The sequence below is a fragment of the Octopus sinensis genome, linkage group LG6 (genome assembly GCF_006345805.1).
Source record: "Octopus sinensis linkage group LG6, ASM634580v1, whole genome shotgun sequence".
Lineage (NCBI taxonomy): Eukaryota > Metazoa > Mollusca > Cephalopoda > Octopoda > Octopodidae > Octopus > Octopus sinensis.
Genome location: NC_043002.1, coordinates 42,524,225 through 42,547,331, shown reverse-complemented (window position 1 = coordinate 42,547,331; position 23,107 = coordinate 42,524,225). Strand labels below are relative to the sequence as shown.

Sequence of the window (23,107 nt, the reverse complement as noted above, 5' to 3'; positions counted from 1 at the left end):
CCTTTCACGTGTGCTACGCCGATAATGTGAGTGTGTGAGTGTGTGTGTGTGTGTGTGTGTGTGTGGTGTGTGTGTGTGTGTGTGTGTGTGTGTGCGTGTGCGTGCGTGCATATACATAATATACATATATATATGATGATGGATGTCCACTCGTAGTAGAGGAAGACCATTACTGATCATTGCTCATGTAAAACGTCATAAATATCTGTGCGTAAGGTTAAGGCACATGCAATCGATTCACCCGGGCTCGCACCCGCGGCTTCAGTGCTTACTGTAATGCTCTCTTATACAAGTGTGCATCGAAAAGTCGCTTCGTCGGCGAACATTCAGCCTAAAATTTTAGTTCCAGTAAATTTTGCATAACACCTAACAGACCAACTCCACCCTATTTACATGATTAATTGATTAATTCATCCATGCATACATCCGAATGTACATGATAGATAGATAGATAGATAGATAGATAGATAGATAGATAGATAGATAGATAGATAGATAGATAGATAGATAGATAGAAACAGACTATGTACAAATTCTTTCTTCACAACTCCTGAAGCTGTTTTCAGATATGATCCATCCCATTCTTATACAAATAATAAATGTCTAAATTGGTGTGCTAAACACAAATTGTCTTTTCTGTAGAGCTTCAAAATTTTCAAATGAAACAAATGGTATGTGCTGCTCATGCGTTCAGGTAACATTGCCAGCACTACCAGCTCCTTCTCAACCTCTTATGGATCTTCTAGAAGGCATTTCCATCCAGTCAAAGGATTTCCTGAACAATATCAGACACTACTACTCTGCAAATGACATCGTTTGGTGCATCTAAGAAGATAGACATGAATTTACGACGACGTCAAAGTTCAAGGGCAAGTCTATCACCTCATTGGTTCCCTGTTACCCATAAATGAACAACCACAGTTCCTTCAAATTTACTTTATGAGTGATGTAGGATAACAAACCCGAATGAGGTGTCAACATTTCAGATGATGGCGCGTGTTAGACACAGCGCCGGCTCCTGCAAAAGAGAGTTTATCCACTGACAGCTTTTCGGTGCGTTCAAAAATCACATAACCCCCATAGGTTAGGGCCTGAAATACTTCTAACGGACGCATAGCATGTTGCTTAGTTGAATTAGCCCATCATTTACTCCACAAATGTTTTGTTGTCAACACTGCACTTTCCCATATCACCTGTTCCAACATAACTATAATATATTATATACAAACTATGCCATTTTAATCCCGAGCAACGCCGGGGGTCTCTGCTAGTATGTATATATATATATATTTGTAAAAAATGAAGTTCGAAAATGCTGCTGTATTATACAATTTTTAATTTTTATATATACATTATAACATGTTTCAGTTCCTGAATCGAAACCACTGGGCCATTGCGCCTCCACATATATTAATAAACTCTGGATAATAGTTAGGATGTATATATATATATATATATATATATACGAGAGCCCAGCTGTTTTGGGAGAGCGCTCACTGTCAACTCGTACAATGTGAGCCCTCTCTTCCTGATGATCTCCCAAAACAGCTTGACCCTCGTACCTCAGAGAAGACGTGGATGGAAAGCACTCAGCATGCCGGAAGCTTGAAGAAGTGTATATTTAGAAAGGAAGTAAATATATATTAATATTTTTATTTATTTATTTATTTGCCCTTTTCAAGCCTAGCCAGGCTCATGGGCCCGGTTTCCTGGTTTCTATGGCGTATGTGTTCCCCCCAGCTGGACGGGACGTCAGTCCATCGCAGCGTTAATCAAGAAACAGGAAGAAAGAGTGAGGGAAAGTTGGGGCGAAAGAGTACAACAGGGGTCACCATCACTCCCTGCCAGAGCCTTGTGGAGCTTTTAGGTGTTTTCGCACAATAAACACACACAACGCCCGGTCTGGGAATCGAAACCACTGGGCCATTGCGCCTCCACATATATTAATAAACTCTGGATAATAGTTAGGATGTATATAGATAGATAATATATAGTAATTTACTATGGGGTAAATATATTTAGAATTTGTTATTATAGAGGTAGAAGTACACATTTACTTAAATTTATTGGTGTGCAAATCTATAAATAAAAAATTTAAAAGTATAGAATTATAGATATATGCATATAAGTGGATGTGTACATATAAATATAAATACGTTAGAACACTTGTCTATAGACAGACACAATTATCTCAACTTGCATACGTGCTTATGCATATTCACACGCATATATATAATAAATGTATGTAAATATCTATGCAGTAATTACACGCGGAAAAAAGTATATAAATATGTAATTGTATAATTAATATATTGATATCTATATTCACGCACTAATGTACCTATGTTCAAATAGGGTTCGATAAAACATGATAATAGATAATTGTGGATTATTTAAAAATGTGTTTATTATACGTTCTTATCTTGGTAAGAAAACTGACATCCCTAACTATATTTTGTATTGATGAAGTAAGTCAAAAGAAATTCTATTGGTCATTTGTTTTCAAAATAAATAACGTTTCTATCCATTTGGAAAATCCGGTAACAATGAAATAAATAAATAAATGAAGCTAATATATTATGTATACAATAAGAGAACTGGGAGATGATCTCTTATAAAGAAAATTAATAATATTTTTTTTATTTAGGGGATAAAAACGCTTGCTTACGAAAAAAGAAGTAGTGGTCAACGGGAGGTAATTGTGGATAGTTTTTATTTTTGTTAGCTTAGATATATAAACAAAAAATATATAAAAAATGATTATAGATAATGTATTTTTTTTAAATATATTTTTTAAAAGGTTTGGAAAAATAAATTTATATATATTAAGTTAATAAATAAAAATAGTTAGGTAAAGACCAGTGAGGTAATGTAATAAGCTGGTATAAAGAGCGATAGAACGATTTATTTATTTAAATCAGTGGTTCTCACCTGGGGTCCACATAAGATTTTGTTAAAATTTATCTGCAATAAATTGTTTAAACTTCTACAAAACACGAAATATTTTAACAATCTTTTTAAAATATTTTAAATCAATAAACATATTTATATGTTCATTGATTTAAGTAATATCTGCTTATGTAATATAAATGTATGTGTACTGGGTTCTAAATTTTCGTTCATGCACATTGTATTAGGAATTGTGCCCTTGTGCACAGTAGGATCACCGGCACATCACTCAAAGTTAGCGCACGCGCATTGCATTAAATATTTCGCAATTTTGGGGTAGCTTTGGACAAACACCCATGTAAGTTTAAATCTTTTCTTTTTCTTTTCTTCTTCTCCCCCCACCCTCACCCCGAAAATTTCTACTGATTTTTACATTTTAAACCACGAAGATTACAATTCTGTAAATAAAATGTTTTTTCAAGTTTCAAATTTTTTATCTATATTTTCTCACCCTGTGATATCGAAGTACGTACCCGCCCTCATTTCCTCGTTTCCAAACTTTGGAAGAAATGTATACTTTAAACACAGGATATCACGATTCTGCAAAAAGAAGGTGGGTTAGAGTTAGAGCTAGAAGTTAAAGTTAAGGTTAAGGCTTAGGATTAGAATTGGAGTTAAAGCTTTAGGGACAGGCTTAGGGTTAAGGTTAAGATTAGGGTTTAGAATTAGGATTTAGGATTTGTGTTCGCTGTAATGGTTAGCACCTGAGATTAGGGTTTCAGGTTACTGTTAAGCTTAGGTTTATATGGTAGGTTGGATAGTGGAAAGAATTGAAATTAAGTAAAAAAAAAAAAGGTTTGGCGAATGGGAATCGTCTGTGTTTCGAGAAAAATAAAAAGGTTAAAAGCAAAAACAAAAAGATTTACGTGGTGTAACTACTCTGCCGAATGTTTGTCCAAAAGCTTTACTGTAAGTTAAATAAATTACTTTACGATATTATTCTTAACTTCCAGATTTTTTAAAACTCGGTTTCCAGGCATTTCAGCAAATATCTTCTATTTGGAGAAGTTACATAATTTCAGAAGTGTGAATCCATCCCATACGCAACCTATTCATTTCTCTTCCTATGTCTCTGTCATCCACTTCTCCCTCCCCTCTCTCTCCCTCCCCTCTCTCTCTCTCTCTCACACACACACACACACAACACTGTGATTAAGAAACAAAGATATGTGCACGAGTATCCCTTTCGTGATCACTATTTCATCGATTCAATGTTAAAAAGAAAGCCTTTGACATGGAAATGAAGTATTAAGAGAAAAATACTCAATACTTTACAAGGTGATTACCCCCCTTAGAACCATTAAGTGTAGAATTACCCTAACTCTAACAGTATTAACAAAAAGAGAACACAAAGGGAAATAATCACATATAAAGCGTTTCACAGATTTATCTTCCTTGTTTTAAGAGTTGCCTCCCATGAATCTTTCTCCGTCACAGTTATTGTATAAAGTTTTCATTTTTTTTTTTTTACTTTACTGTCAGTAGGTAGAAATGGTAATATATCAGGCTAGATATCTGATAATATTTAGTTTCTTCTCTATATATTTTGAGTTCAAATTATATCTGAATTAACTTTCATTTTTCTGGGATTGGAAAAATAAGGGCCAAACATGAAGTGAAGTCGATACCTTCAGGAAATTTGTGTGGGTTTGTGTCAATATTAGAAATTTCTTGTTCCAAACGGGAACTCATACACCCTTAACTTATTTCAATTTTCATAACATCAAACAGACGAAGTTCTTGAGTTCAAATCTCCACAAGATCAATTTATCATTTCTACCTTTCGATGTCCATATCTTTTACTTGTTTGAATTATTGAATTGCAGCCATGTTGGGGCACCAACTTGAAGGGTTTAGTGGAACAAACCAATCACAGTACTTATTTTTTTAAGACGGGGTTACTTTTCTATCTAATGTCTTTGGTCGAACTACTAGTTACAGGAACGTAAACTAACCAGCACTGGTTGTCAAGTGGGCGAGGACAAGCACAAACACAAAGCCACAAAGACACACTCACACACACGCACACACACACACACACACACACACATACATACATAAATACATACATACATACATACATACATACATACATACATACATACTCGCTTACATACTGGAGGAGAGAGTATTCTCTACCAAAGTAAGTAAAAAAAACCATCAGATACAGAATTAAAATTAGTGATGAGTATTTGCAGCAGTGTGATGGAAGCCACATTCTGGCAGATTAACGCCAGTCTATATGCTCTGGCTACTACTGCAAAGCAGTACATGAATGACATTCAAAAAGTGAAAAAGACCGAAAGAACAAAGAAAATACCATCATGGGTTTTTAAGACAGAGAAATAGATAACTGATTTACAGAAGATCATCAGTCATGTGATGATGCTTATTGCATCCAAAACAAGCAAATCACTATACGTGCCACCAACAGAAAGTAAAGAAGGAGGTAGAAATGATGTTTGGAGACAGCAGAAAGAGGACACCCACTTGCAGACTGACTACCCTTAAGCAGGTGCTTGAGGGTAATCAGTGTTGTCGGTGAGAAACTCCAGCATCAGAAGAGAATAACTGAGAGAAAAACAATGAACAAAAAAATTTAACTAGAGCAGGAAGTAGTATACAGAGACATTATACAGGCATAGGAGTGGCTGTGTGGTAAGTAGCTTGCTTACCAACCACATGGTTCCAGGTTCAGTCCCACTGCATGGCCTCAGGCTAACCAAAGCCTTGTGAGTGGATTTGGTAGACAGAAACTGAAAAAAGCCCGTCGTATATATGTATATATATGTATGTGTGTGTGTATATGTTTGCATGTCTGTGTTTGTCCCCTTAACATTGCTTGACAACCGATGCTGGTGTGTTTACGTCCCCGTAACTTAGTGGTTCGGCAAAAGAGACCCATAGAATAAGTACTAGGCTTACAAAGAATAAGTCCTGGGGTCGATTTGCTCAACTAAAGGCGGTGCTCCAGCATGGCTACAGTCAAATGACTGAAACAAGTAAAAGAGTAAAAGAGTAAAGACAGACATGAGAAGAGGAGCAGTGAACATCACAGAAGCTCCTTCACAAGAAGACATAAAAACCTTCTGGAGGAAAATCTGGAGTGACCAAGATGCTTTGTGGCTGGAAGAAATTCGAAAAAGTTATTGCTCCTGCGTTACACCCAAGACATACAGCTTTGATGGTGATACTCTTGCAACTGTGATCCAGAAACTCCAGGATGGAAAAGCACTTGGAAGAGACTTGATTGTTGGATTTTAGTACAAGAAGATAACCTTCTACTGACCATATCTTATCAATTTGTACCAGCAAGCTTTCAATGGGAACAGTAGCATACCACACTGGTTAGCTCTGGCAGAGACAAAATTGATCCAAAAATGCAGAACCACTCACATGGCAAAAAATTACTGGCCAATTGCATGCCAGAACTTAACGTGTAAAATATATACAGCATGCTTAAACCTCTTCCTTCAGGACCATTGTGAAGCCAATAACATCAGCACAACAGAACAAGCACCTGGGAAGAAGGGAGTCTGGGGATGTGCTGAGCAATTGTTGATCAACAAAACTGTAATGCCAGAGGTGCAAGAGAATAGGAGGAACCTAGTTTCAATGTGGCTAGATTACAAGAAAGCCTTCGACTCTGTTCCCCACTCAAGGATTCTAGAAGCCCTTCAACTTGTTAAAGTTCCAGTGAGAATAGTCAAAGCCATAGCTGACCTGACTTCACCATGGGCCAACATCTTGAAATTAAACACAGAGTGACTGTATTATCACTGATAGAACACAGTATCACAAAGGCATGTTCCAAGGGGACAGCCTCTCTGTGATGTTGTTTATACTTTCTGTAAACCCCTTGTCATTCATGTTAAGGAAGTCTGAAGGATATCTCACTGGTTCACAAGGAAACAGAAATACTAAAGTTACACACTGTTTCTTTTAAACTTTATGCAAAGAATATGCCTGAAATAAAAAAGAGCTTGGCCTAATTACAACATTCTCAAAGGATGAAGGGTTGGAGTTTGGTCAGGAAAAATGTTATTTGGTTGTGAAAAGTGGGGAAACTGTAAACCAAACTAGCTGCATCTCCATCAATGACTTGACTGTTTTCCCTATATCTGATGAGGAATGTTACAGGTATCTAGAGGTGGATGAAAACATATCTTACAATGGCACTTGTAACAAAATATGTGTCACTAAAGAATATTATAACCGAATAAAGGAAATTTGGACCTAGGAACTCTCTGCATTCAATAAAACAGTGGCCCACAATGTGTTTTCGGTGCCAGTACTCATACCAACATTTGGGCTGCTTGATTGGACACTTGATGAGATCCAAGCCATTGATGTGAAAACCCGAAAAATACCAACAAGAACATATAATTTCCACATAAACAGTGATGTAGACTGCCTCTACCCAAAATGAAAACAAGGTGGCAGAGGCTTAACATCAATCCAAAATGCTTTCAAATGTCATATCAAATCCCTTTGACAACATCTTTTAACCACCAAGCGTTGAAGTGCATCCCTTGATCAAGTTTGCATACATGAGGCTGATAACATCATAAGACTTGGAAGGCAGCTCCTTGAACAACATACCTTGTCTGATAACCTTATATACCAAAGAAGTCACACGACTCTACCATAACGTATCATCAGATGAAAGGATGAGCATATATAAGAAGACTATGTATGGATATGTTAGTAGACAGCTCCGAGATGATAGTAACATTGATCATCAAAGCAGTCTATCATAGACCAATAGCCGGATTACTACCTCTCACTTTGAAGGGTAAGCATTTGCAATCCAGGAACAGAAAATATCAATAAAATACCTGATGTACAAAAGGAATGGAGATGCAGGAAAACCAGTAAAATGTGGCAATTGATGCAGACTTTGTGGAGTTAACACTGAAGATATCACCAGTGAGACATGATGTTGTAGCTAGGACATTATATAATGAAATCTGTTGGAAGAATAACCCTGTAGACAAAGAAATAAGAACCCACAATATAGTAGAAGCCATAGTCACTCAAAACAAAAAAGAGTACTGGTGGAATACCCCGGTGAAACCTTCAATAAAATGTAAGCACAATAGACCTGATATAATGATTTGGGATAGAGAAGAAAATCTGTGTACAGTTGTGGAAATTAACTGCCCATTAGATGTTAACATAAAGCTGAAGATCAGAGAAAAAGACAACACCTATGCTGAACTATTGAGAAATCTGCTGTTACTCTATCCAGATTACAAGTTCAGGTTTATACCTGTAGTTATTGGGACTCTGGGGTATGTAACACACTGTCTAAATGCCAATCTTGAGAAATTAGGTTTCTCAAAACTAGAAAGAAGAAAGCTGATTCAAAGACTATAGATCCAATCCATCACTGGAACTATGAAAGTCTGTCACACTCTCCAGAAGTTTATCATTTAAAATGTATATGAGCATGTCTAGACAAGCAACTATATGCATGAGAATACATACATAAAACAAAACATACAAATCTGCACACATACATACATACGTACATACATACATACATACATACAGGCATACATAAATAAATACTCTTTTACTCTTTTACTTGTTTCAGTCCTTTGACTGCGGCCATGCTGGAGCACCGCCTTTAGTCGAGCAAATCGACCCCAGGACTTATTCTTTGTAAGCCCAGTACTTATTCTATCGGTATCTTTTGCCGAACTGCTAAGTGACGGCGACGTAAACACACCAGCATCGGTTGTCAAGCAATGCTAGGGGGACACACACACACACACACACACATGTACACACATATATATATATATACATATATACGACTGGCTTCTTTCAGTTTCCGTCAACCAGATCCACTCACAAGGCATTGGTCGGCCCGAGGCTATAGTAGAAGACACTTACCCAAGATGCCACGCAGTGGGACTGAACCCGGAACCATGTGCCTGGTAAGCAAGCTACTTACCACACAGCCACTCCTGCGCCTATGTACGTACAAACATACATACATACATACATACATACATACATACATACATACACATACATACATACATACATACATACATACATACATACATATCTACTGCTATTGAGAGACTTATAAAGACCCTCATAACAATTCTTACACTTAGAACTAAGAACAGAACAATCATCTCCAATATTATAAATATTTCGGAAGGAATATTTAAAGTAGATAGTTTTGGTAGTCTTTCAGTAATTCTTCTCATTTTGGCATTAAATCCATTATCATTCTTGCTACAAAAATCAAATGGCTCCATGCTAGGGTCTGCAACTGCCAGAAGTGTTAATGTAATTAATAATTTCTTTGTGGATGATCTCAAGATTTATGCTAAAAATGTTAACAATGCCAAAAAACATCTGGAATTATTAACAACATTTTCAGCTGACATAGAAATGAAATTTGCCCTATACAAAGGTGATTGTTGAATGGGGAAAAATCAGCACCCCCAAATCCAAAACGGGTACATCAAAGGCCTCACTATCTCTCCTATGCCACACAAAGAATGCTACAAGCACCTAGGCATTGAGGAAATACACATCATGTGAAGGTACTGTAAATGAAGATAGAGTGACACAAGAATATTATGTCAAACTTGGAAAAATATAGCAGTCAGAACTCCCCTCTTACAACAAGACAATGTCCCACAATACGTTTGCAATACCAGTACTGATTCCAACATTTGGGATACTTGACTGGTCTATGGAAGAAATCCACTCCACAGGCGATAAAACATGCAAGATACTAATATCAGCTGGAAATTCACATTTATGCCAATAATAATTGGTGCATTAGGTTTTGTGAGTAAATGCCTAACTGACATTCTGGATAAACTAGGGCTTCCAGAAAAAGAAACCAACCAGTTAATTCGCACATGACAAATAAAATTTGTATGTGGAACAGTAAAAGTATGCATGACTTTCCTTAAGTTTAAAATCTGACATTGATTTTAAAACTATTATTTTTTTTTTGTCATGGCACACAGCAGTGACTCTAACAGGAAAATCTAAAAATACAATAACTGACTGGTTCAATATGTGCCACGAGGTGTGTGAAGCCATAGTTTATCATGTATAATGGAACTGAAGGTTTAGATACCTGTGGAATACCTCCTTCTCCCATTATAATTGTTTTGTAGTTTCAAGGAGCTGGAAAGGGTCGCCGATTTGTGATGTTGGTGCAAAGTGAGGTGATGAAAATGGCTTCTTAGTACATCACTTGGTCGATACAATAAATATAAATAGAACAATGCATATATGTGCCAGAGGAAAATAAGAGACTCAACTGGGTAGAGACACAACCGGGTAGAATGTTTCAGAGAAGATTTATTGATATATTAACATGTGTGATTGTGTGTGCGTCATATATACAGAGTAATAGATAGGCCGTCGTAAGAATAAGATGTATGCGTATGTATGTAAGCATAGACGTATGCTTATTAAGAACATATAAGGATGGCGATGGAGAAGAGACAGTGAAAGAGTCTATAGCCATCGAAGTGAGGAGTAAGTTCATAGACACAAGAATGATAAACACCAGTTCGTAGTCAATTGTACACGATAGTTGAAATACTTTATCAAGAAGTTGTGGTGATGATGCAGAGCCGGTTGCAGTACATGTCGTACATGAAGTTGTGGCTGCCTGGGTCACTTGGTACAGGAGTTCTTGCAGATTGTATATTCGCTGTTGATTCATGGTGAAGTAGTTCCCGAATAGTGTTGTAACCTGGGCGAGTACGTAGAGAGATGTTGACGTTAGGATGAATGGTGCCGACAGAGATGGAGGTCGCTGAATGCTCTTGGATGAAGTTGACGAGTGTCTATGTAGTTGCTGTTGTGTTGTCGCTGGAACTGGCGGTGTCTTGTGTGGTCAGTGGCTAGACCTTAAAAGGTCTTTGGTTTCAGACCTGCCATTGCGCAGGATCAGCCAGCTCTGGAAACATTGGATCTAACTTCCACCAAGCTGTCCTGTTGCAAGTTTGCCTATCTTCCACTTCCGTCTGCAGAGGGCACAATCCTTTGTGACACAGCTACTGGTTCTCCTAGACCATTTGTACCTGCGAACCACCAGCATTCTGTTTTCTATGCTTTGCATTCACTATCACATCCTGGCATCGCTACCTCGATGAAGCTTATTACGGCTCGGGTTCTTCTGGCCTAATATGCACCGTATGATCACCGCTTGGGCACGCTCTTGTGTGAAATGTCAGCGTTCTAATGTCCACAGGCACATCCGTGCTCCTCTTGGACAGTTTTCCCCTCCGGAGACTCGCTTTCGCCATGTCCTCATTGATCTGGTTGGACCATAGCCTGTCAGTCGCGGTTTCTCTTACATACTGACATGTGTCGATTGTTTCTCTTGTTGGCCTGAAGCCATTCCAATAGTGGACATTTCCGCTGAGTGAGTTGCTCGAGCTTTCGTTTCTCACTGGATTGCTCGCTTTGGTATCCCAGCTAAAATAACCACTGATCGTGTACGCCAGTTCGAAGCTTCTTTATTTCGTGAATTGTTACGAATCCGAGGCATTCATCACATTTGTACGACCAGCTACCATCCAGCTTCCAACGGGATGGCCGAACGTTTTCACGGGCAACTGAAGGCCGCTCTACGTACCACTCCTGACCCACAGTCTTGGACAGAATTCCTGCCAATTGTTCTTCTTGGTTGTCGCACTGCTGTTAAAGCAGACTAAGGTTTTTTCTCTGCTGAACTCCTGTACGGTACTGTCCTGGCACTCACTGGTACAATGCTGGTGCCAGACAGTTCATCGCATCCTGATCCAAAGTCATATGTCACCAGACTTCGCTCGTATTTCTCAAGTCTTCAACTCATGCATCCGCTTGACCAGTCTATTCCCTCTCACGTCCCACCGGACATTGACAAATGGACTCATGTTTTTGTTCGGGATGATTCTGTCAAAGGACCTCTCGTTTCTCCTTATAAAGGACCATTTAGTGTGCTATCACGCACACCCAAAAGTCTCGACATCAATGGTCGGGCAGAGACTGTGTCGGTCGACAAACTTAAAAGGGCACATTGTGAGGTGTCCTCATCCTTTGATGATACCCCAACCACGCCCACCTTTGATCTTTTACAACCACCTACACATGTACCTTTGACCACACCATCAACTACACCTCCACCTTCGTTGCCACAACCTAACACGAGCAAACCCTATGTCACTAGGACATGCCGCACTGTGCATTGGCCCCCAAAACGCACCAGAACTATTTACATCTAACCATTTTTTTTTCCTGAGACAGACAATTGTTTTCTCATGTGCTGAACAATTCCAATGCCTTGCCATTGAACTTTGTCAAAAATTTCGTGCATGTCTCTTTTATATCACTTGTAATTATTTTTTTCTCAACTAATCACATTTTGTGCCACATCTTGTTTGCGATCGATGGCCATCTTTGTTTTCTTGTGCCTGCTCCAGTCATTCTAATTTCACACTAGCGTTCTCAGTGGGGAACCTTTGTAGCGTGGCACAAGTAGCCAGCACCATTTTGTACGAGATCTCGCTGGCAGCCATTATCTTGTCCGAGACAAGAGTGAGATCTCGCGTACAACCGTTTGCCATGCGCGACACCACAACGAGACTCTGCTCGACAACGGCTACTTAAGCAGGTGCGAAAGACATTCAACCTCTTAGTCTTCTCCAGCTCCCATACGCTGAGGGACACTACGAAGCAGGCAGCTACAGCGGACTCTAACCCGCTCTAACCACATCTGTTATTCTCCAGAGGTAATGTACCTCACATGAATGGAAATATCACAAGTCATGCGCTGCCATGAAGTTGGACACCGGGAACGGGACACAAGATCGGAAATCACAATAAACGATTATTGAATTGCATCCGCTCGTGAGTTTCTTCTTTCGCATTCCAGATCCTTAAGACAGAAAATAATTATAATGGGAGAAGATGATACTCTACCGGTATCATGAACCTCCCCTTCCATTATACATAAATGATGAGGGAAGATGGATGGAACAAACGATAGCCCCATTCGGATTGATGAAGCAAGATTTGCTGGTCGACGGAAATACAATCGAGAAAGAATTCTGAATGCCGACAATGCTCCTTTCTTCGAAGACAGTAATGCAGAACAACGAAACAACAGAAACCCTGGTAGTAAAATTGGTGGGTCGTGGGTTTTTGTTTTCAAACAAGGCTCAGACTGTCGATACGGCGTGACGGGAACAGTTTGATCCCAATTATTGAGAGAGAATGTGGAAAAGGTTCAGTAGTTCATTCAGATGAGTGGCCCGCTTTAATAATTTAAATGCCAAAGGTTATCACCCTCTGACAGTGAACCATCAACGACATTATGTGGATCCAGTGACCGGAGCACACGCTCAGGCCATTGAGCGATCATGGTTAGATGCTAAAACTATGATTCTGAGAAAAATGAGAGGCGTTGGTACTGAACTTTTCCAGTCACATCTTGATCATTTCTACTGGAAGACGACGAGGAAAAATTCAGATGATTTATTTCTATTGTTCCTTAATGACATAATAAGTGTTTACCGTTAAAATAGATTGTCTTGATTTATCTGTGTAATTTCTTTATCATATAAAATAATATAAGATTCAATATTTCTTATTTGTGTAATTCCTTTACAATGTACGAAGTGTTTTATCTCTGAAATATCTGAAGATATTTAATCTCTGAAATATCTGAAAGATAAGGTAGATAGCCCTGACTATACTCTTTGACACCGTGGTAGACTGCATACTATCCTAGCACCGGCAGGTCCAAGGGCTCAGTGTTAATCTATATAGTATGCCATGGTTGTGTACACAAAACTCCATGCATCACTTTCGCTGAGGGTCTATAATATTGCTAAGACTGTCTTCAGTATAGTATTCGTACTATTGATCTCGATTGTGTGGCAAAATCGAAGTCAACTTAGACGCAATTTTGAGTTACAGACAACCTCACGAGCCAACGATGGGACCTATACACCGTCACTCCATTTACTAAAAATAGCAGCAAAAATTCCCTCTAACAACAGCTTACCATCTTAAAGAAAAAATGAGGAGGCGCAGGACAATATAGTTTCAGATATGCAAAAAGGCAAGAGGGATACAGCAGAAACGCCGCTAAACATACAGCTCAGTTTTGGCTAAATAGAAACAACGGCAACTTTATTGATAGACATGAACCAATTAGGGAGTTTTCAAGAAAAAAGTGAGGGTACATTAGATAATATATTCCAAGATATGAAAGCCCTATGGGAAGAGCAGGGTGATCGTGGGTGGAACGTCTTTGATTTTAGATCTACAAAGAACTGAACTGATGCTAAACTATAATTCTACTGGCAATCTCTCTCTCTCTCTCTCTCTCTCTCTCTTTCTCTCTCTATCTATCTATATATATATATATATATAATATATATATATATATATATATATATATAGTACTGTTTATTGTTTGGTATGATATCTGGTACTAGCAAGGAGTTCTTGCAGGTTGTATATTCGCTGTTGATCCATGGTGAAGTAATTCACGAACAGCGCAGTGTTATAACCTGGGCGAGTACGTAGAGAGATGTTGACGTTAGGACAAATGGTGGCGACAGAGATGGAGGTCGCTGAATGCTGTTGGACGAAGTTGACGAGTCTCCATGTGGCTGCTGTTGTGTTGTCGCTTGAACTGGCGGTGTCTTGTGTGGTCAGTGGTTAGACCTTAAAAGGTCTGAAACCAAAGACATCGAGACGAGGAAAAGTTATGTTTTTTTTTATAAGGAGTTATAGGCTCAGTTGAGGTAGAAAAGCACGCTGTCACACGTGACCTTATTTGAAGGCTGCGATTGGTTGGGTTGCATATTGGCGCGCGATAGACCCAAAGACAAATTGCGCCAATACCAACCAGTCAGAGTAGTGGACACAACAGGGTCCAAGATGTGTCCAAAGGCTAGCTGTTATCTACTACGTTCGTATGTATGTATAATGGAGAGGAGAGGAATTTCACTCAAGTGTACGTTCAGTATCAACAGGCCAAAATATAAGTAACGTAGTGGGTGGAGATTCTGCTTTGTACATAGATATTTGGGAAGTATGGTGCTATGATGGTTCACTTCACAATATTGTAGTGAAAGTCTGTGTTCCAACCTTCGGCTGTAAGTTTGGGTCGAACCAAGCGTTGCGAATATGCAACTGTATACATCTATAATTCAACGAGTCAGTTGTTTTGTCGCTTGAACAAGTGGAATATTCACTGGAGTTAACGATGGCGGTTGCATTTATTTACTTTTTGCTTAAAAGTATGACTGGAAAAAATATCCAGATTTATCTGCTCCATGGAAAATTAAGTCAAACGGGTGCTTCAATCAGTAGAGAAACTGATATATCTCCAGCTATTTTGAGATAAGCGGTGACGATTATATTAATAAAATCCAGTAATGTAAAAAATATGTCGTTGAATTAACACCATTCAATAAAAAGAAAAAATCAGATTCACCTCCTCCACCGAAATCTATTTTTAATTAATTTTTAATTAATTTACATCTCGGGCACTAGCGTACCTAGAGTGTGTGCTGCCCGCGGCGGCCCTTCCGTTTTCCGCCCCCGGACCCCACAAAAAACACATTGTCTATGTCAGACCCAAAAGTGGTGCCCCTTTAAAAGTACCGCCCCCCCCCATACCTATCTACACTAGTGATCCTCAGAGGATCTTTTCTGTTTGGTTGCCAGCGTCATTTTTTCGTTCAAATTGATTTCATATTCAGTGTAATAATATACTTTTATCGGCTAATTAATGACATGAAAGTAATTTTCTCTATAAATCAGTAAGTTAAGAGTTACCAGTAATTAAAGTTTGAAAATTTTGGTAATTCTAGCCATCTTAAGCCACAGACACATTCATGGCTGTTTCAATAGTAAGAAGCGGAACATAAGAACTCTTTTGCTTGTTGCCGTAGTAACAGTCTTTGAAACGTCATTTATCTGCAATGAAGTATGTGTTGGCAGCAGTCTTTGAAAAATCTTTTATCTTCGAGGAAGTACGTGTTGACAAATTTGACGCTGTGTTCTGTGTGATTATAGCAGCAAACTCCTGTAACTTCGTTTTTATTATGGTTTCTTTCTTTCATTGAGCATTGAGGTGGTTGTGAAGTGTGCTAAAAATAACTGCTAAATAAGATTTCTTGGATAAATCTTTTAAATTAACACAAACATTTATTTACATGAAAGAAAATTACATGCTATTTTCAGATTGTTGACGACAAAATGTGCTGTCACGCACAAAATGACAGCTTCCAAACCCTATTTCTTGACTGGATGAAAAATGATCAAACTTTAAACCTCTGTAACTATTTTAAAATATTTTCCAGAAAAAAAAATGAAATTACTCCAGCAATTTAGTTTGGACAAGTGTATTATTGTGTCGAATTAAAAAATTTCGGTAAGCTTTAATTTTTGGAGGCGCTAGCAACCAAACTGAAAAAATCCATCCCAGGTCTGTTTCCGCTGCTTTTTTTTTTTTTTTTGCTCAGGAATTGGTCACTTAGATAATAACTTTTTCTCAGACCGCAGTGTATGATTTTAATAAAATTTTTGCGGTTCACTAAATCAAGTATGTTAGAGCCCACTGATACTCAGTTCCTTGTGAACAGAGTAGGAATTAAATAAACCGGAATCTCGGTTGAGCCATTTCAGTGCACCATTCTACGTACCCACGTTTTCCAAAGATAGTCTATACCATTATCTACACACCGTCAGACGGACATTGTTTTCAGGCACTGATAACAGAAGTTTTGATCATCGCCCAACTATCTATTTAGAGTACAAGGATTTTAATTTCTGAACATGTTAAGCATAAAAAAGCAGATTTTTAGAAGAGTATCATTTATCTTTTACTTGTTTTTTAATAATTAGACTGTGACCGTGCTGGGGCTCCACCTTGTACAATTTTTAATCGAATGCATTGGTCTGACGTGATTTGAGGGAAAGTTGTCTCCTATTTCCACCAGGTCAAGCAATCACCAACAGGCTTCTTTCTGTGGCTCATAGGAAGAATACATTGAATAATGGTATCATATATCTAGAAAGGGATCTGTTCAGTTTCGCTCACAGATTTTTTTTATTGAAACTTCGTATGCTGGTGTAATTTCTCATGCTGAACACGGTTTACTTTCAACATTTTTGACAAAATTTCGTATTTTAGAAGTTATTTCGTGTTAAAGTTGTCGTATTTGGGTAATTTTTACCAATCAACGACTTGTATTCACTTGAAGAAAGCTACTACTGTTTGCGATAGTAATCGAAGAGCAACAACTTCCAGGTCATCTCAACTAAATGTCACCACTCTGTTCAATTTTATTTTTGTTTACTACCTGTATTACATATTACGAGCTTGTAAAAACCAGCGGTTCATATAATGTTACTACTCAGTTCAATTTTTCATGAACTTGTTCATCTATCGTCAGGGGAAAATACAAATTGGGCATAGTAAAATCGATAAATGTTTCGTTAGTGCTGGGTCGCTACGTTGACTTACGCTATATGCGCTCATCCGTCCGTCGAATAACACATAGCCAACATAGTTTTAAGAGAATTAAACCTTTTTTTTTTAACAATGAAAACTCATTGGATTAATGATTATTTCCATACTTAGGTAAAGGTTCCCGATACTTGAAGCTGATATCCAACAACCATTTTCCGAGTGACATTCCTCGAAGTTCTTTATACACTCTTCCTTGCTCTTATCGAGACCTCAAATTGATTGAATTATTTCCTATACACACAGTAACGAATTTCATTGGATTTTGGATTTTATTAAATCTTCCATAAATTTTTTTAATTCGGTGAATCATTTATAATTCATTTTGTACGAAACAAGACGCTATGTAACTTTTAAACAGAATCTAGTGACACACGACTTCTAAACTGGAGAAAATAAAAGCTGTCGTTAATATCGATAGAATAAGTACTCTTAATATACTCTGCTAGAAACAACAATCCTAATCTCCTTGAAATTATATCTACCATCTTTAAAAAGAGGGAACTGCATTTTGTTGTCCAAGGTACACTAGCTGTTTGTAACGAAAGAATACCAAAGAGTTTTTTTTCTTCTATGGAAAACTGATAGGCGTAACGAAAACGTTAACAGTGTTTAATTGAATTGCTATAATCGGAATGCTGTCATTTTATAGTGTTGTGGAATTCGGATGACTGTATTGACGTGTGAATATAGACTCGCTCATATTTCTTATCACTATAAGTTTTTTTATTGCTTATTTCTAATTTAGAAAAAAACATTAAATTAATTTTCGTATTTATTTTTTAAAATTAAGTATTAAGTAAAAATAATGCGTAATACAAACTATATATCGAGAAATACGAAACGAAGGTTTTCAGATCAATGTTGAAAAAGAAAATGGGAAAGCGATCGTCTGGTAAGATGTGAAAATAGGAGAAATATGTTCTTGGTCAAAAAAAGAAAAAAACAACTCAAAATGAAGGTATGCAGGGATAAATTTTGATGTATTATGTATTAAATGTTTAAAACTGATGTTTCTTGTTGCCACTGGAAATGATTCAGCCAAATAAAACAACTAAACAAACATTCTCTTTTACTTGTTTCAGTCATTTGACTGTGGCCATGCTGGAGCACAGCCTTTAGTCGAGCAAATCGACCCAGGACTTATTCTTTGTAAGCCTAGTACTTATTCTATCGGTCTCTTTTGCCGAACCGCTAAGTTACGGGGACGTAAACACACCAGCATCGGTTGTCAAGCGATGTTGGGGGGACAAACACAGACACACAACGAATACACACACACATACATATATACGAAGGCTTCTTTCAGTTTCCGTCTACCAAATCCACTCACAAGGCTTTGGTCAGCCCGAAGCTATAGTAGAAGACACTTGCTCAAGGTGCCATGCAGTGGGACTGAACCTGGAACCATGTGGTTCATAAGCAAGCTACTTACCACACAGCCACTCCTACTTTTTCCTTTATAATTTTTATGTTGTTAGTATTGATATCAAGAGAACTGTGTTGGAAATGTTGCTGTGCGTCTGTATGTGTTTGAAACTTAAACTTGAAACAAAGTGACAAGCTGGATGCCCAAACGTGCATGTTCAATGTTCTGAGTGAGATTAACTTTGATCTCGCAGCTTCTCTTCTGTTATATTTTCCATTTTCATCTAGGGATGCATTGCAGGAATTTAAATCAATCGTAATAATTGAAAGGTACTTTATTTATTTGACTTTGAAAGGATGAATAGTATAGTCGATCTTGGTGGAATTTGAACTCATTATGCATAGGATTGTAGACTGAAATTAAATACTGCTAGCCAGTTAAGAAATTGTAAGTAGAGAGGTTAATGCAATCAACCATATGCTTTCCCTACAAAAATTGATGGCCTTATGCAAGAAATTATTATGTATGATGATTAACATATGCAATTATTAGACTATAAACTTATTAACATTGAGTCTTTGTCACATCTTTGATAATAACATTGATAGGTATAGGCACAGGAGTGGCTGTGTGCTAAGTAGCTTGCTTACCAACCACATGGTTCTGGGTTTAGTCCTACTGCGTGGCACCTTAGGCAAGTGTCTTCTACTATAGCCTCGGGCCGACCAAAGTCTTGTGAGTGGATTTGGTAGACGGAAACAAAAGAAGCTGGTCATATATAATATATATATGTATGTATATGTTTGTGTATCTGTGTTGTCCCCCCAACATCGCTTGACAACCGATGCTGGTGTGTTTATGTCCCCATCACTTAACGGTTCAGCAGGAGAGACTGAGAGAATAAGGACTAGACTTACAAAGAATAAGTCCTGGGGTCGATTTGCTCAACTAAAGGTGATGATCCACCATGGTCGCAGTCAAATGACTGAAACAAATAAAAGAATAAAAGAAAGGTTCTCTCTAGATCTTCCTTAAACATTTTGTTACCATATTTTGTTGAAATATACTACTTTTGTTTCAATTAATTTTGAAAGTTATGAAGAATTTAGTAAAATGGCAGTCATAATTGTGCTGGAACATTGTTTGGAACATGAATTAACTTGAAAATTTGAAACTTTTAATTTAGATCACTTTAAAACAGAGAGTTGGTACCAGAGAATGAGAGGTGGTCCCGAGTTAGTATCAAGAGTTAAACTATGATTAAATTTTGTATGAGTTGCATAGTTTTCCACTAGACTATAAGGAAGGCATTGAGAGTTGGATCATTTGTTGTAATACCATTTGTATTTAAGATACCCCATACAAATAAGCTAGTTTTCAGTGTGCAACTTGTGCCCACAACTCATTTCAACTCCCTTATTACTTGGCTTCTGTGGATAGCTTCACATTCCATCATCAACAAAGGACTTAGTCTTTGGAAAGAGAAGGGTTTTAGTTACATGTCTTAACCACTTGATCAGTGTTTCTAATAACGTGTTAATAGGTGTTTCCACACAAATCAATACCTTTAATCAACTCAACCTCTGGTCTTAATATTATTTTAAAATGTATGACAAAAGCCAATTCAGTTTCTGCTGACAGGTTCTAGTAAAAATTCAGTTGAAGCTAAGTAGAAGCTAAAATCATCAATCTAACACATTTTCTCACTATATTTGTAGATTTCATCAAAATCATTGCCTGCTTCAGTGTTCTAGTTCTTACCATTCCAGATTCATTGTCTATTACACAGTGTGGTTCGATGTTGTTTTCTGTACATGTATTCTGAATATTCCAACTTATTGGAAGTGCAAAGTAGATATTGCTTGATGTGAAAGACTGGTAACCTTTAGTATATTAGCATGTTCTTCTTTCACCATTCTGAAAGAATTTTCATTTTTTTTCCCCTGGTTTGTATGAATAGGCAAAATTGAAGAATACCTAATTCTTGTGAGAAAAGTTATCAAAACTTTAAGGAAGGTGTGAAAAGCTTCTGTTGATTTCATTCTCATGAGTAGGTCAAGCTTGCTTGGAGTTTTTCATGACCCTAATACCCACTCACTTTCTTTCAAGGTATTTGATAATTCCTCTCATGATACTGAGTATCATCAAGCTTAAATTGATTGGTGTCTTTGTAGGACAACCATTTCAAAGTATTCTCAGTAGGATGTCACTAACCAACACCTTTTTAGTTCTCTAATACTCAGCAAAGCAAATTCTTCTTTCTCTAATAGTGTCTGATACTTTAAGGAGCTTGTTGTATCTTCCTTGGAAGGATGTTTTTCCAGGAAAGAACACCTGTAGATATACACTATTTGTTCTTCCCTATCCATGAATATTTCCCATTGATCAGGAATATTTATAACACTATTCCACAGCCATGTTATTATAAATATTCCTCTTCAATAGGAAATAAAGTTATAGCTCATGTTTGGTCATGTTACATTCATACAGAACCAATGAATGAAAATTATCCTCTAAATGCATCTGAAACTTATAAACTCTTGTTTATTTCTTCTCAAGCCATGCCTGGTTCATAAGGGCTGGTTTCATTGGCGGATAGGTTCCCCACCTGGACGGGACGCTGGTCTGTCGCAGGTGAGCTGCTAGATGCAGGAGGAAAGAGTGAGAGAAAGTTGTGGTGAAAGACTCAGCAGAAGTTCACCATTACCTTCTGCTGGAGCCATGTGGAGCTTAGGTGTTTTGCTCATAAACACACACATTACTTGGTCTGAGATTCGAACCTGTGATCCCTCAACCGCGAGTCCATTGCTCTAACCACTAGGCCATGTGCCTCCACTATAAACTCTTAATGGTGATGATTACTGACAAAAAAGAAAAAGAAAATAGAAATAATTATACAATGTCTAAACAGACAACAGTTTACACAGTGCTAAAAAGAGGACAATAGTTGAGTAAATAAAAGCCAACACTGAATAAATCCAATGCTATCTAATTGTAGTTTCATCTTTTGATCTTTTTAGAAATAATATTCTTGAATTGCTATATCCAAGAATTCAAAAGATGTATGGTATTTTTGAATTTATTCAGTATTATCTTTTATTTACCCCCCCCCCAAATTAGTTTAAAAAATTGGATTAACAAATTTGACATCAGATTACACATTGCTTGCTGGTACAGGTTGACTGTATGTATGCACACATGAAGTGTTGACAACACTAATGGATATATATATATATATATATATGTATGTATATATATATGCAAATGAGACCATAACCTTGTGGCCTTTGCCAGGGGTGTAACCAGTCTACTTGTGTGCCTTTCCTTCATTGGACACTAAACACTGCTTACAAAGACCTATTGAGGCAAGTGAAATCAAAATCAAATTCGATGACTGGCATCCATGCTAGTGGAGAACTAAGAGTACCATGCAAGTGAGATCGTTGCCAGAGCAACAAGCTGGCCTCTGTGCCGATGGCACATTAAAAACACCATTCGAGCGTGATCGTTACCTGCGTTACCTTACAAGTACTTGTACTGGTGGCATGTGAAAAAACATTCGAGTGAGGTCATTGCCAGTGCCGCTGGACTGGCTCCTGTGCAGGTGGCACATAAAAAGCACAATTTGAGCATGACCGTTGCCAGTACTGCCTGACTGGCCCTCGTGCTGGTGGCACATATAAGCACCCACTACACTCTCGGTTGGTGTTAGGAAGGGCATCCAGCTGTAGAAACTCGGCCAGATTAGATTGGAGTCTGGTGCAGCCATCTGGTTCAGTCAAATTGTCCAACCCATGCTAGCATGGAAAGCAGACGTTAAATGATGATATGTGTGTGTATCATCATCATCATCATTTAGCGTCCGCTTTCCATGCTAGCATGGGTTGGATGGGTCAACTGGGGTCTGTGAAGCTGGAAGGCTTCGTCAGGCCCAGTCAAATCTGGCAGTGTTTCTACGGCTGGATGCCCTTCCTAACGCCAACCACTCCGCGAGTGTAGTGGGTGTTTTTTACGTGCCACCTGCACAGGTGCCAGACAGAGCTGGCAAACGGCCACGAACGGATGGTGCTTTTACGTGTCACCGGCACGGGGCCAGGCGATGCTGGCAACGGACACGAACGGATGGTGCTTTTACATGCCACCGACACGGGGCCAGACAGAGCTGGCAAACGGCCACGAACGGACGGTGCTTTTACGTGTCACCGGCACGGGGGCCAGCTGAGGCTGGCAACGGACGCGAACGGATGGTGCTTTTACGTGCC

General features: G+C 38.2%; 1 protein-coding gene across 1 annotated transcript; it reads left to right on the top strand.

Moving 5' to 3' along the window:
- Positions 1–11,714: 11,714 nt before the first annotated feature.
- LOC115213223 lies at positions 11,715–12,209 on the top strand. The gene has a single exon (XM_029782157.1). The coding sequence runs from the start codon at positions 11,715–11,717 to the stop codon at positions 12,207–12,209; it is 495 nt and encodes a 164-aa protein (XP_029638017.1).
- Positions 12,210–23,107: the final 10,898 nt, after the last annotated feature.